Below are 12,010 nucleotides of genomic sequence, written 5' to 3' on the forward strand. Positions count from 1 at the left end.
GCCTGTTCAATGATGCCCCAGGGGCTCCACTGCCTTGGCTAGCTAATGTCCCCAACACCCAGGGAGGGATAAGACTTTAACTAGTTTACTTGAAGGGATGAGTCCTTCCTCTCCAGCCTCACTAGCTAAGTCCTCCCTTCCCCCACACAGCTTCCCGCTTTTTTCACAGGTATCTTCTATGGGTTTGTTCCTTTACTATTTGGCTTTCTATTTCCCCCCCCACCGATGGAGTCACCAGGGCCTTTTCCCAAGTACTCATGCAAAATGCATACGTACAGACACACAGACACACACACACACACACACACACACACACACACACACAAGCACATGCCCCTCCCACACACACACACACTCACCATTTACACACATGTGTGCATCCTGTTTGTGTTCCTGTTTCCGTTTGATTACTCCCCCCCCCAACCCCCCCCCCCCACCCCCCACCTCTCTACACTTCATTATAGCTCTCGAATAAACAGACAGTTGCCATAGACATCTACATAACACACTCTCCACTGGGCTATTAGCCCGTGACATATTCCACCAAGGGCTCCCCCAGGACCCCTCCATCCCACAGATCAATATGGACGCTCAGGCGCAAAGCAATAAATACTCCTTGACAATATTCCTTCCTTCATCTCCCTAGCCCCTGGGCTTGAACTGAACACACGCTCACACATACTTGTGCAAAGACCCTCACACTTCCACACGCGTGTATATCCCTTCTCGATTTCCTCGCCCCGTCTATTTTGAACTGCTCTCGTGGATGCACCTTTCAAAACAAGGCAAAGTTCAAGTCGTGGCATGTTTGTGCCGGTGTAAATGGGATGAACGCTGCGGTGACAGTTGGTGGTTGAGGGAGAGAGCTAACAAGAGCTCTTCCTTAATGACTGACTGACAGACATTTTGATTGTGACTGTATCGTTCTCTCTTTCCACTTATTCCTGTCATGCTGTCTGTCTCTCTCTCTGCCATGGCCTGTTTCTAATTCTGTTTGGCAGTCTGTCCAGAACTCACATCCCATTCTAATGAGTATCAGGGCATTTCCCATCTGTTGAAGTGGCTCATTAGACAGGTAGAACACAAGCTTGTGCTTGTGGGGATACACACCACATTCATCCTTACTTGTCAAATCCGCTACAATTAGGAGATCCATGAGATAGATCAGATGATAAACAGGCAGAGTCTGTCTGCTAACAAAGCAGACAGCACAGTGGGAACACAGTAGCAGGACCTCATGTTTTGACGAGCGTCTGTTCTTAATTCCCCTTCTGTGGTTTGTTATCGGAGCTGAGATGGCTTCTGCTGATGGGAAAAAAAGCTGCATTGGTAGCCTTAATGTGTAACACGTCTGATTCTATCTTTCCTTTGTATGGAGTCGTCTTGTCGAGGATGAAATATTTAAATGCTTCTCATCCTGTCCTGTTTCCCAATGGAAAATGTTCTGAACTTGTCTCACTGGCCCCTCTTTCCTCCATGTCTTTCCTCTCTCTCTCTCTCTCTCTCTCTCTCTCTCTCTCTCTCTCTCTCTCTCTCCTGCAGACAGCAACTTTGTACTTGGGAACGCCCAGGTCCAGTCCCTTTACCCAATTGTCTACTGCTCCGATGGCTTCTGCGAGCTCACTGGCTATGCACGCGCTGAGCTCATGCAGAAGAGCTGCGCGTGTCACTTCCTGTACGGGCCGGAAACCAGCGACCGTCTCACAGCCCAGATCCAGGGGGCACTTGATGACAGGAGGGAGTTCAAGACCGAGCTGGTCTTCTACAAGAAGGAAGGTGAGACACTTAGACATCCAACCTGTGTCTGTGTGTACGTGGGTATATACGAGTGTGTGTGGTGTGTGTGTGTTTGTGCTTGCCTGCGTCTGTCTGTGTGTGCGTTGACGTGTACATTTACATTTACATTTAGAGCGACTTACAGTAAGTACAGGGACATTCCCCCGAGGCAAGTAGGGTGAAGTGCCTTGCCCAAGGACACAACGTCATTTGGCACGGACGGGAATCGAACTGGCAACCTTCAGATTACTAGTCCGCTTCCCTAACCGCTCAGCCACCTGACTCCCTACATGCATGACAGTATTTATTTAGAGGTCAGAAACAGTTTACAGAAGAGTTGTCCTGAAGGATGAAAGAGAGAAGTAGTCTAGTGAGGAAAGTGGAAGGAGAGAGGAGGTAGGGTAGCATGGCACCGCTGAAGCCTGCTGGTTGGAGATATGAGACTCTAACAAAGAGAAACAGAATATGGCTTCTCGTCACTCAGAGGCAGGCTTCGACAGACACATTAAACAGTTGTTTCATGTTTTATTGGCTCCCTATAAGCATACATTAGCATTTTACAGCCCTCTGGGGTCTGAAAAAACGATAAACACATTTGCATTAAGTTTCCTGACTTTAGTTGACATCCCCCATTTTCATGGGGGCATGCAGACGTTGAGTTGAGATTACTTTGCGACATTTGTTACATTTACATTTTACTCTTACGGCACGCAAGAGTTACATTTATCAACAATTTGATTCATTGAAAGGGATTGTTAACACAACCCAACGTGTCATACAGATGTAACATGAACAGGAAAGTACCAAATATCCTTCCTCTAAAACCGACAGCTGCCCACAGGCATATGTTCTCAGTGGACAGATTACATTAAGGGTAAACAGAGATGTATGAGGTGACCAGCAGCTCATGTCCTCGTGTTCCCAGCTTGTGTTGCCTCTGTGCCCATGAATGTCCAAGTAAAACAACAGTCACAGCCTTCTGTGTGTCTGTGCTGTGGGCCCAAAACCATACAGTATGCAGAAGGTGATGTGAGGTGAGTGTAGGGCAGAGAAGGGGAGGGGTGTGGTGAAGGGAAGGCGAGGAAGGAGGGAGGGGGGGGGGGCCTCCCCTCCACGACACTGTCATATGAATTTGTTGGGTGCTTTTGTGCTCCAAGTCGAGCAGTCAAACCTAATGAATTCAACCAAAGAAATGCTAGCATTGTTAAGGTGGTTGATCCCATCGTAAACCGTTACCATGCACACAGAGCAGGCCAATGAAAGTTCACTAGGATGTACACATTGTCCTGTGAGTAGTGTCGGCCTAGTATGTGAATGATAAATGTGATCGTTATACATTGTATCATATGGTGTACAGGCTGGTTTGCAGTACAGGCATGGACAGAGGAAGATTCAAAGAGAATACTTATTCCCTGATGCCGATCTCTCTTGGGGATTTGCTGTCTATAGAAACACATCTGTTTACTTATTAATGAACTTATGAACTGAATACAGAATGTTCTGTCAGTACACTGAAGTTACACTTTGTCCTTAGCACTCACACACTAACATGTACTGTACATCCAAGCACACACGTACAGATATCTGTGCTTAGTATTTTAGTTTGAAGTTAATCCCTCAATGCGTCTGATATTCTCAATCTGGATATGTCATGTTGGGGAGTGATGTTGAGTTCAAGTGTTCTTATGTATACACAACTCCATATATCCAGCCATCTGCTGTTTTTCCATAGAAATGCCTAAAGACAGTCTGAATGGGGGTAACATACAGCTGGGGTCCAAGCATGCATTTTGACCCTAGCCATGCACCATAGTATATAGTTTATGAGTACCAGAGACATTAGAGTAACAGTTTTGATGCAGGAAGCTTAGTTATGCTTGAGACCTCTGTTGTTGACTTGTTTTGCTGGTCGATTAGCTGGCAGCACCTAGGTCATTACGCTTTCTGATTGGTTAAAGTTCAGACAGTATTAAAAAGCTTTTATTCAATAAGAGGCCCTTTCGGTAACACTTTATAATAAGTCAACACTTTTTGGCATTTACAAAGTGTTAACCAATAGTTAATTAATCCTTTATAAAACATTTTGAAACATTAACAATACATTATTAAATAGTTAATAAGTTTATATTAAACACTATGTTGATCATTAATAAACACTGTTAAATATTATGGATTTTATTCATAATACAATATAAGGTGTTTGATAACTGCATTATCATACTTTAAAGACAGCTTGTTAATATAGTTGCAAACCAGTAGTTTAAAAGGTGTTAGCGGTACATGAGCTGGTATAGAAAGCATTAGCAAATGGTGAACAAACCATTTACATTACCTTTACAAAGCATGAGTAAATCACTAACAACATATTAACTTATGTCTTTAATTAAAGTACGCCAAGTGGAATACATTATGTACACTAATACTCAGCAGATATCTTAACAACTATTTTATAAAGACTTACTAATGATGCAACTTCTGATTAGTAATGCAAGTTATAAAGCATTTACTAACTGTTAGTTAAGGCTTTTGCGTGACCTAATCTAAAGTGTGAACTATCTATGCCTTATTAAACATTTATAAGTTATTTATTAAGGTATTCTTGTCCATTCTCGAACCTCACATTCACAAAGGCTGAACATACGTTTCTCAAAAGGAAACAGACACAACACAATGTGATACTCAAAATTACTATTTTATTGAAGTAACGACAGGCATGTGTCTTACTAGTACTTACTACTTAGCTCTACTACAGTAACCGAGAGTGACAGCGGTCGATACTTAAAACCTCAGTTTGATAGCTATTTCCCGGCATGACCGAACGGTCGAGGTTAGTAAGTTGTTTATTATATCAGAATCAGAATCAGAATCAGAATGGGATTTATTCGCCATGAAAGTTTGCACAGACAAGGAATTTGCTTTGGCAGGAAGGTGCATACAATAAACATATACCTAAAATTTAAATATGTGGACTATCTATACTAAGGGTACATAAACTAGCAGTACTAAGTGGGATTAGAATACAGTAGAATTAAATATACAATAAAATAAAATATAAGTTGCCGTAAATTACAATATAAAAATACAAAAATGTACAAGATACCATTTTGTAATGCAGTGCAAAAAGCAGTGTGTTTTTAGCTCTTTCCATTTAACTAAAACATGTTGTTTTGTTCAGCTCTACTCAAGTCTTCTCACGGTGTGTTTCAGGTGTTAGCACCTAGCAACCAATCTGAAATCTGAGCAACCAAACCTAGCAATCTGCCTAGCGCTTGTCGTTTATCTCTCTGTGTTCACACTTTTCTGCTCTTTCAGAAAGTTAAGAATTTCCTTGTCGCTGTTGATGTCTTCATTGTCATCTGGATAGTAAAACTCCTCGATCTTCATTTTGAAGATGACATCAGCGGAGGGCAATATGAATACGTATCAGACCGCAGATGAGGTCAATACGCCATAGATATATATAGATCATGAATACGCGGCTAGCATGACTACCCATTAGCCAATCAGAACGCTCGTAATGTTGTCGCAATTGAACCAATATGCTGTTCTTATTAGTCCAGAAGACGTTCTCAAAAGAGTTGTTGATATGTTGCCTTGGAGATGTAGTGACGTCACCAGTACAAGTGCAGCTGATTGCTCTGAGAAGATGGCGTCTGCTCCAGATTCGCCGTGTTTGATTTGGAATCTTCCCACATATTGTTGTAGTATATAAGACACCAAATGTTTACTCTTCGACAGGTCAGCAAACGCTTTGTCGCCTCAATTTGTTAAAACGATTTGTTTGTAACGTTTTAACAAATCTCTGCTTTCAAAGGCGTTTGCAGACCTGTCGAGGAGTAGCTAAACATTTGCAGTTTATTACAGCCATTTTTGGAAAATAAAATACAGCCTTGGGTAACCAACTTTTATACCAATTCTAGTGTATTGCTTCTTAATGGAAATAAAATACTATTTTATTACCCAGGTAAATAAATTAACAGCTATTTCTTCTAAAAAACAAAAACACAAAATCTATATAGTCTATAAATACTTAATAAGGCATAGATAGTTCACACTTTAGATTAGGTCACGCAAAAGCCTTAACTAACAGTTAGTAAATGCTTTATAACTTGCATTACTAATCAGAAGTTGCGTCATTAGTAAGTCTTTATAAAATAGTTGTTAAGATATCTGCAAAGCATAGCCTAGTGTACATAATGTATTGACTTGGCATACATTAATTAAAGACCTAAGTAAATACGTTGTTAGTTATTTACTCATGCTTTATAAAGGTAATGTAAATGGTTTGTTCACCATTTGCTAATGCTTTCTATACCAGCTCATGTACCATTAACACCTTTTAAACTACTGGTTTGCAACTATATTAACAAGCTGTCTATAAAGTATGATAATGCAGTTATTAAACACCTTATGAATTGTATTATGAATAAAATCCATAATTGTTAACAGTGTTTATTAATGATCAACATAGTGTTTAATAATAAGCTTATTAACTATTTAATAATGTATTGTTAATGTTTCAAAATGTTTTATAAAGGATTAACTAACTATTAGTTAACACTTTGTAAATGCCAAAAAGCGTTGACTTATTATAAAGTGTTACCGCACTTTCTTCTTCCTCTGTTATACTTGAAATAGCGAGGTCTAATAGAAGGGCTCTGGGACTACACACACACACACACACACACTGTTTTATTATTTCCCTCATGCATGAATGAGAGACCATTGACCCATGAATTGCCTAAAACAGCACACACAAGACTAAGGTTAGGGTCAGGTTCAGGCAGAATTGAGGGGAGATTACTTTTCCCCAGCCTGAAAGACTTCATTACCCAGGAGACCTCACAGGCCATGCTCCGACACCTGTGCTCTCGTGAGTCTCAGATGGTTTGAGGGTGATGCGTGCAACACCAGGGATGTTAGTTTGATCACCTCAGAGACAAAAAATATAGTAACAAAATACATTTGGGACTATAGGTTGCTTTAGATGAAAAGAAACAATGTCATTTTTAACATGTACAGAATGTGTTTATAAGAAATGTAGCTTTAGGAACATTAATAAATGTACAGTTTTACTTTTCACGTCTCTGTAGGATAATCATTACTAAACACAAATACACAACGAAGTAGGAGAATCAGAATACTGAAGACATAAACATCCCTTTATGTTCAACTCAGAAAAGTGAGAAATAAGGAAATCCTGTTTTCAATGGGTTTCTGGTATTCTAAAATACTGCTGAAATGGATTTTTGGACTTTTCCAATTGGACTGTGGTTGTATTCTGGGGGTTAGGGAGGTAAGCAGGGAGATCACTATCAACACACTGCAGGTGAGGATTTACAGGGAAATTGAATGTGTGCGTGTTTTTTGCGTGTTTGTATGTGTACTTATGGACATGCGTGCTTGTTTCATTTCCATCTGTTCCAATCCCTTTCCTTTTATCTCTGCCTACCTGCCAGGTACCCAGTTTTGGTGTCTGCTTGACATCGTCCCCATCAAGAATGAGAAGGGTGAGGTGGTTCTGTACCTGGTGTCCCACAAAGATATCACAGACAACAAAAAGGACCAGGACTCAGAACAGGGCCCAGAGACAGGTGAGTGTGTTCGGGTACGATTCTGACCTCACCCATCTCAGTTCACCTGGTTCGGAGTCTGGCTTGTAAGACTCATTCAGAAGTAAATGGAGACATCAGATGGCCTGGGTGAGGCTCAGGTGTCCAGACAGAGGAATCAACCAGGTATTACGTTAAGACCCTTTAGACTCCGGCTCCAAATGGCTTTTTAGCCTTAAACTCCACTTAAAACAAAAGTAGATGGGCTCTGAATGAGAGGATGTAAAGATAGAGAAATATAGAGGTGAAATTGAGAAGAAATAAAATTGAATGATTTTATATTGAGTGAACTGGGTTTAGAATTGTTCTAAACTTTGTTTTCCCCCAAGAGCATGTAGCTAGGTGATTGCACCCACCCTAACCCAAACAGTTTAGGCTGGCTCTTTTCTCTTTATACACGTACTTATCTCTCCAATATACATGATTGTGCTCAGCCTGAATGACTTCTGATTCTGTTTTTGCCTGGCTCCTCATGAGGCTATTATATTTTAAATAGAGCCTGCAGAATTACCGTTAACAGTACGCCACAGGATACAGAGACAGTCAAATAGGCAAGGGAGAGAGGAGAGAAAGTGGGAGAGAGACAGTAGGACATAAATAGAGAGATGTTCATGTTTTTGGCTGTGATTTATTGTAGGGACATAATGACTATAACATTTAAAGAGCCTAATCAGCATACAGGTGTTACTCTTTTCTGGTAAATTACACATGCGGGAGGGACAAAGAGAGGGGAGAGGTAGAGAGATAGAGGGAAGATAAACAAATGGATTTGGGGAGAGAGAAAGGTTGCTTTTGTTAAGCTTGGTTATTCCTTTCTGTGCAAATTTAATTGAGTACTTACATAAAAGTCAATTTCAAGACTATCTCTATCTCTCTCTCTCTGTTTCTTTCTCTCCTGGCCTCTGGGTTGTCAGTGAGTCATACATTCTCTACCTTATAGTCCTCACCTTTGATTCCCACCACTGAGACATTGCCTTGTTATCTTTAACTGTGGAGCCCAAACACACCTGGGGGGAGAGATGGTGGAAGGGTGGGCGGTGATAAGGATGACAGACAAGGAGGCATTTGTTATATTTTTAGTCTTTCTATTTTTTATCAATGTGAGTGTCCGATTGAGCCATTTGAAATGCATCCCAGTTAGACAGTTTCAATTAGTTCCATTTCTCAGCCACTATAGTTAGATTGAATTGAGTTACCGGGGGGTGTAGTATGAAGTCATCATGAAGAGAGCAGGAATCAGACAACAGGATCAGGAAAACTCATTTAGGGAGAGTGAAAGGGACACGTTGTCTTTAGTGGGAGATTGAGCTGGGCGAGGGAGTATTAGATCAGGTATTTCCACATCCACTCTTGCCTGGTAGCATTCTACAAGCTAGGCTAATCCAGGCCCCCGTGTGACCGCTCTCTCCCCAGATGAGGAGACCGGGCTGAGGGTGCACCAGGTCACCCGTCCCCCAGGCTTTAATTCGAACCGTCGGCGCAGCAGGGCCGTGCTCTACCACCTGTCTGGACACCTGCAGAAACAGGACAAGAGCAAGCTCAAGCTCAACAATGTGAGCCTATATGTGTGTGTCTGTGTGTGTGCGCGTGTGTCTGTGTGCGTTTCTGTGTGTGTGTGTGGTACAGTGTTGTTCATTTTACTTTCAATCCCATCCAGAACATGTTTGGGGAGAAGCCTCCCATCCCAGAGTACAAGGTGGCAGCCATTCAGAAGTCTCGTTTCATCCTCCTCCACTATGGAACTTTTAAGGCCGGCTGGGATTGGCTGATCCTGCTGGCCACCTTTTACGTGGCGGTCACTGTGCCCTATAACGTGTGCTTCACTGTTTTGGGGGGGCGGGACGAGGGCAGCCCAGCCCCCAGGAGCCCCCCCAGTGTCAGCGACATCCTGGTGGAGATCCTCTTTATGCTGGGTAAGGAGAACGAGAGATATCCTTTTCATTCTTGTTCCCTTTTGATTAGAATTTCTCTGTACATTTCTCTGTTTCTCTGTCTCTGTATTTTTGGTGTCACTTTGAATGCTATAAAAGAAAGAACTAGAGTGAACAAACTTTGTTCCCTGTTTCAAACATTGTTTCAACTTTATGCAACTTTGCTCTGACCCTGTTAACAGACTTCATACCCTGACACTAATTGCTATGGTTATCCCTGTCACTCACATCCTGGAACATCAGCAACAGTACATGTACCTAGGGCTAGGAACTCCCTTCAGCAGCAACTGACAGGCAACAGACAACAACATCACACACACACACACACAGTCAAACACACACACACACAGAATTTTCATTGTTCACTCAAGCCTCCATTGACTACAATTGACATTCATCTTGTGTTGTCTTAATTTCATCCTACATTAATTTTATTGCCCTTAGTCAGTTACTCTAATCTGTGTGTTTGCTGTAGCAGTCATCAAATTAAATGAAAGTTAATGGTAATGAATACTTATTCGATTATCATTATATTATCGTGAGTGCAACTCTGTCTATCTGGTAAGAATCTTAACCAGTTATTGCAACAGATAAACTGACATCATAAAAGATTTAAGTGCTATGTTAACGATGCCTACATAGTTGGGAAATGATAAGAACCAATCACAATGGACCATTAGGGCTTATTGTTGGCTTGTTCTACTAAAAGCAGTAGTTTTCTAGGAGAGCTTTCTGTCTATTCACACAATGATTTGTCATGCCTGTTCCCCCAGTCTGTCTTCTCTTGCATCAATAGCCAGTCATCTGCTATTTCTATCCAACTTCATTACTAAAATTTCATACCCAAACAATTCCATGGACTTTCTCACATTTTAAATAGTAACAAATCAGAGGGCTTTTTCAAGATATTCTCGCAGTCAGCAGTTTTTTGTGAATTCCTATCAAACATTAACAATGGGGAAATTTCCCTTTTATTACAATTAATTAGAACGTACAACATCACTCTTCATCTACACATTCAATCAACCAAAACCAGTCTGTCCCCCACTGGTGGTGTGGGCTTCATTTATGCAGTACTGTGTCTGTCTGGCCTGCAGACATCCTGCTAAACTTCCGGACCACCTTTGTGAGCACGTCAGGCCAGGTGGTGTACGACGCCCGCTCCATCTGCGTGCATTACGTCACAACATGGCTGTTTGTGGACCTGATCGCCGCCCTGCCCTTTGACCTCCTCTTTGCTTTCAACGTCAGCGTGGTGAGTAGTCGTGTGCGGACATACCCGCGTGCGCGCACCCGCATGCCGTGGGTCTGCCTGTTGACACTGGGTGTGAATGTGTGTGTGTGTCCGTCGGCGTGTGTGTCTGTGTGGTTGTGTGTGTCGTCCTCCAGTACTTTGGGGTGCACCTGCTGAAGACAGTGAGGCTGCTGCGGCTGCTGCGCTTGCTTCAGAAGCTGGAGCGCTACTCCCAGTACAGTGCCGTGGTGCTCACCCTGCTCATGTCCACCTTCGCCCTCATCGCTCACTGGATGGCCTGCGTCTGGTACTTCATCGGGCGGACCGAGATCGAGAGCACCGTGCCCGGGACCTGGGACATCGGTGAGGGTCACACACACACAGCCCGCACATGCTCACTGGTGGCGTACTGCAGGGTCAGCACACACAAGAACTCCCCTCGTAATCCACTGACTCTCACTCTCCGTCACACACACACGTTAACAGCTTTTTGGGTAGCAGGTCGCTTTTTATTGATCAACCACCGCTAGGAGATACATTGATTTGAGACGAAATATTGATTCAAGCCACCCATTATTTAGGCAAACCACTGATTACAATCAATCGAGTTCAGCAGCCAGGCAGGCTGTCGGTGGAAAAGACAGGAGAGATCCGGGAGCGTCCATCAGGTCCATTAAAGTCCTACCAGCCAGCGATTTCTATACATCTAGCGCCTGTACACTTAAGCTCCAGGGTCGCTCATTCCCAGTAATATGACTGTAGTGGCTGCATACAGCATGTTTATGGATGGACTCCATTAGCGTGGGAGAACAGCAAACAGCACCGTGTCCACCAGATAAAAGACCTCAGAGCGTTGATACAAGGCCATGTAACTCTTTGTGTTTGTGTGTGTGTGTGTGAGTACCGCTGAGACGTGTTGTGTGGAGAAGCATCAATAATTCAAGGCCAGAGAAGAGGGAGGGATGCCTCCGTCTGAGCTGAAGTTCAGCCCTCTGTCTGCCCTGCGTTCTGTTCCAGCCGTAGACCAGATAGACGCACGTACACACGCATTCTTGCTCCATCTGTCTTCCTCTGTCTGTGCCAGTAATGGACCACCTCTGTGTTGTCGAGGTTTTAGTGGTCGGAGACAAAGCCGTCTTTGAGCGTCACTTCAAAGCCCGACAATGCAGGAGAACAGCCTGTGCTCTCCCTCCCAGCCAGAGATGGAGTGATTGACAGGCCGAGAGATTGAGAGAGACACCTGCCTTCCCCCCCTCCTCTTCCTCCCCTGGCCTGCAGATCAGCTGGGATTTAGATTTCTTAGGAAGATGGCTGCCAGTCTGCAGTCACCAGAATAGTGTATTCAAATCCACTTCACATCCTTGGGAATTGAAAGGCAAATCAAGATTTAGCCACATAATGCTTTTCAAGTAGAGTTTCCGCTGCCTTTGAGATGGTAGTGAAAAGGGATTGGGTGA

The 12,010-nt window shown here is 43.0% G+C and overlaps 1 protein-coding gene across 1 annotated transcript in view; it reads left to right on the forward strand.

The window, feature by feature from the left end:
- Positions 1-12,010, forward strand: part of kcnh3 (potassium voltage-gated channel, subfamily H (eag-related), member 3) — a 44,362-nt gene that overhangs the window by 18,716 nt on the left and 13,636 nt on the right. The window contains exons 2-7 of the mRNA XM_062456853.1: positions 1,543-1,776; positions 7,236-7,370; positions 8,802-8,941; positions 9,046-9,301; positions 10,417-10,574; positions 10,709-10,916. Of these exons, the coding sequence (XP_062312837.1) occupies positions 1,543-1,776; positions 7,236-7,370; positions 8,802-8,941; positions 9,046-9,301; positions 10,417-10,574; positions 10,709-10,916 (1,131 nt within the window). The remainder of the gene's footprint in view (positions 1-1,542; positions 1,777-7,235; positions 7,371-8,801; positions 8,942-9,045; positions 9,302-10,416; positions 10,575-10,708; positions 10,917-12,010) is intronic.

The sequence above is a fragment of the Osmerus eperlanus genome, chromosome 3, assembly GCF_963692335.1.
Source record: "Osmerus eperlanus chromosome 3, fOsmEpe2.1, whole genome shotgun sequence".
In the NCBI taxonomy this organism is placed as follows: Eukaryota; Metazoa; Chordata; class Actinopteri; order Osmeriformes; family Osmeridae; genus Osmerus; species Osmerus eperlanus.